General features: G+C 37.9%; 1 protein-coding gene and 1 non-coding gene across 2 annotated transcripts in view; both read right to left on the reverse strand.

The window, feature by feature from the left end:
* Window positions 1–441: 441 nt before the first annotated feature.
* Window positions 442–2,844, reverse strand: part of PSME4 (proteasome activator subunit 4) — a 109,304-nt gene continuing 106,901 nt past the window's right edge. The window contains exons 46-48 of the mRNA XM_037743420.1: window positions 2,745–2,844; window positions 1,697–1,830; window positions 442–1,162 (exon numbers count right to left, since the gene is read on the reverse strand). The exon at window positions 2,745–2,844 is cut by the window's right edge and continues 11 nt beyond it. Of these exons, the coding sequence (XP_037599348.1) occupies window positions 1,701–1,830; window positions 2,745–2,844 (230 nt within the window). The 3' untranslated portion in view covers window positions 442–1,162; window positions 1,697–1,700. The remainder of the gene's footprint in view (window positions 1,163–1,696; window positions 1,831–2,744) is intronic.
* LOC119473271 lies at window positions 2,336–2,472 on the reverse strand. The gene has a single exon (XR_005202469.1). It is a non-coding gene; the product is annotated as a small nucleolar RNA SNORA2/SNORA34 family (small nucleolar RNA).

The raw sequence follows: 2,844 nt of genomic DNA on the forward strand, positions 1-2,844 counted from the left end.
AAAAAAAAAAAAAGGAAAGAAAAACCCCACATCTCAGTCTTTGTAACAAGAAAAGATAAAGAAAATAATTTAAAAACACAAAAAATGGCATTCGGTGGGTAGAAAAGCCCAAAATCATTATAATAAAGAACTACATGTGGATCTTTACAAATTACACAATGATGTTGTGTAAAAGGTTGCATCTGTACAAAGTCTTGTCAATGCTATCTCTACAGTTTATACATCTTTTACATTTATATAACATATATTAAACAAGTCAATTAAATATCAAGCCTTATTAGTCTCTCAACGATTCTGCAGGCAAAATAAAAAAGAGAGAGAACAAAATAAAAAGAAAAAAATTACAAAATATCCACAAACACAGCAGTCTTCCATTTAGGTGGTAACAGTTTTAAGAGGGTCAAACAATAGTTGTAAAGAATACAGGGAAAAACCAACCAGTCAGGATTTTTGTTGTTGCTGTTTATTTTTAAAATCACACATTGAATACACACAACAATCAGAAATTTCTTCACCAAACCCCCAATTTTTTAGCAACTGGCTCTATTCAGCACCAAAAACTCCAGTCTGTGGGAGGTGCACAAATACAGACTTCGCTTCTGTGTCTTGGTCGAGCAATCCATCAGGTCATTGGTTAGGTTCAAGACTTGCCCTCTTTTCCTTCCCTCTTCAAGGCTCTCCAGACCCAAGGCTCTCAAGGCTTCCGATTTACGGCCCACAGCCTGACTACCATCTAAATCCAACAGCCATTTGGGAAGAATTCAAAATAATTTGAGATGAATGAAATGACAGGACCTGTATTACAGATGGATATTCTCCATTCCAAGTAAATTGTTTCTTAATGAGCTCCTAGATCCTGGTCTTGGATGCCATGATCATACTGGGTAATTATTTCTAGTCTGAGACTTTGTGACTTTGTCAGATGCCTCAAAAAAAAAAAAAAAGTGATCAGTATTCTGGAAACATTTCCGGACAAGTTAGGAAATCAAATAAATAGCAACTGAGAAGCTGTGGAACGCAGACTAACGAGATCTAACACAGAAACCACCAAAATGATGAGAGCTCAGCAGAGGCAGTTTTAAAACTTGCAGAGAGCCACCACAGATGGTACCTGAGGGTGTGGAATTTTTGATGAAAAGAGCCTGAAGTGAGGACTAGTCATCTGTATCAGGGAGGAAAAAATTTCAATTAGGTAACAGGACATCCAACTCCAAAAGCCCAATAAATGAAATTTTGAATTCTTCCTATTAGAGTAGAAAGGCTTCTAAGTGCTCCCTCTTTAACAGAATGGGTAAGGATCCAGATGAAATATTCTCACAACTGTCTAGAACCCAGAGTCCTCAGGGCCACACAAAATGTCCTAGCTCTGCCCAGGAGGCAACTAAGAATAAGATTTCTTTTCCTTTATCTAACTATTCCCAGGCTACTGAGACATTCATTTATAAAGGTCCAAAAGCAGTCACATATCAATTCTCTGCTTTATACCTAAAGCAGGGAGGCACAGAAAAATTCTCATTTCCAATGGCCGTAGCAAAAGCCATGTTTAAAAACAAATAACCCTCCCACCCAACTTTATCTAAACATTGACATCTAAGAATGTCAGCAAAAAGAAAAAAAAAAAAAAACCTACTTCTCAGTCACCAAACCATGTGCCTGAGGATGTCAAGTCTTTACATTCAGAACTTTGCTGACTTACCTTTCTATGCATAATAGCATGGTGACACAAGAAGATCGGTGAGAACAAGCAGTTGGTCATCAGTGAATTGCTGTTTGTGTTCCTGCCAGTTGTCATGGTGAGTCCTTCGGAAATTGGATAAGGTCTTTTTNTCGGTGAGAACAAGCAGTTGGTCATCAGTGAATTGCTGTTTGTGTTCCTGCCAGTTGTCATGGTGAGTCCTTCGGAAATTGGATAAGGTCTTTTTTACAGTCATCTGTAAAGTAGATGAACCACGTATGTTTTAACCTCTCTGGACAATCAGGATCATACGTAGGATATTTTTAGTTAAATTACAAGCCCTCCAGACATCAGATCTCACCCATGACCAAGTGCCACAAAAACAAAAAGCCAATGAGAAGGACAAAGTCAATGGTCTTTTGAGTTAGTAAAAATGCCATCATAATTTCCAATTTAACATATGCTTCCAGTAAAACACTTTGCAATGCTAGAAAAATAGAATTTTTTTTTCCAGACTTATCAGTGGCCATTTATACTAGAAATAAGAACAATACAACAGAAATAAATTAATTCTGGGCAGATGCTCTTCCCTATATTAGCTATCCCTGTCCCTTGGAAGAGCCTATTCCTGAGGATCTTCCAATGTGATGGACAGCTGTAAGTTGTTGCTTCCAAATGAAAATGCCATTCCCTGCTTAGGTCCCAGAGCAGCCAACAGACCATAGGAAGAGAGTCCTTTAGGCCTCTGCTTGAAACCAGCAGCTACAGAACAACTGTTGGTCTTCAGTCAGGACCACAGAAACATAAAATTTATCATAATATTGACAGTACTTTACTTCCACTGGACTGGGATGGATAGAAGCTACAATAATTTTCTCACTACCAAAAAAATCTCATACATATGGCAGCAAGGTCTCTGTAATTTTTAAATAATTAGTGGTGAGCAGACTAAGCCCTGGCAGAGGCAGTAGCTTTATGAAAGCAGTAGTTCAGAGAATACAGGAAATTATTATTATAGTTTCTTATAAAACATCACTGATACTACACGTAAAAACTAATAAGGAAGAATTGTACCTCAATAGGCTGAGGATCATTTAGATGTGCACTGAGATTCATGAGGAGCTGGGGCATCCAGGTGGGAACATCATAAGGACTAGAAAGGACACATG

This window comes from Cebus imitator, unplaced genomic scaffold (assembly GCF_001604975.1).
Source record: "Cebus imitator isolate Cc_AM_T3 unplaced genomic scaffold, Cebus_imitator-1.0 Scaffold143, whole genome shotgun sequence".
In the NCBI taxonomy this organism is placed as follows: Eukaryota; Metazoa; Chordata; class Mammalia; order Primates; family Cebidae; genus Cebus; species Cebus imitator.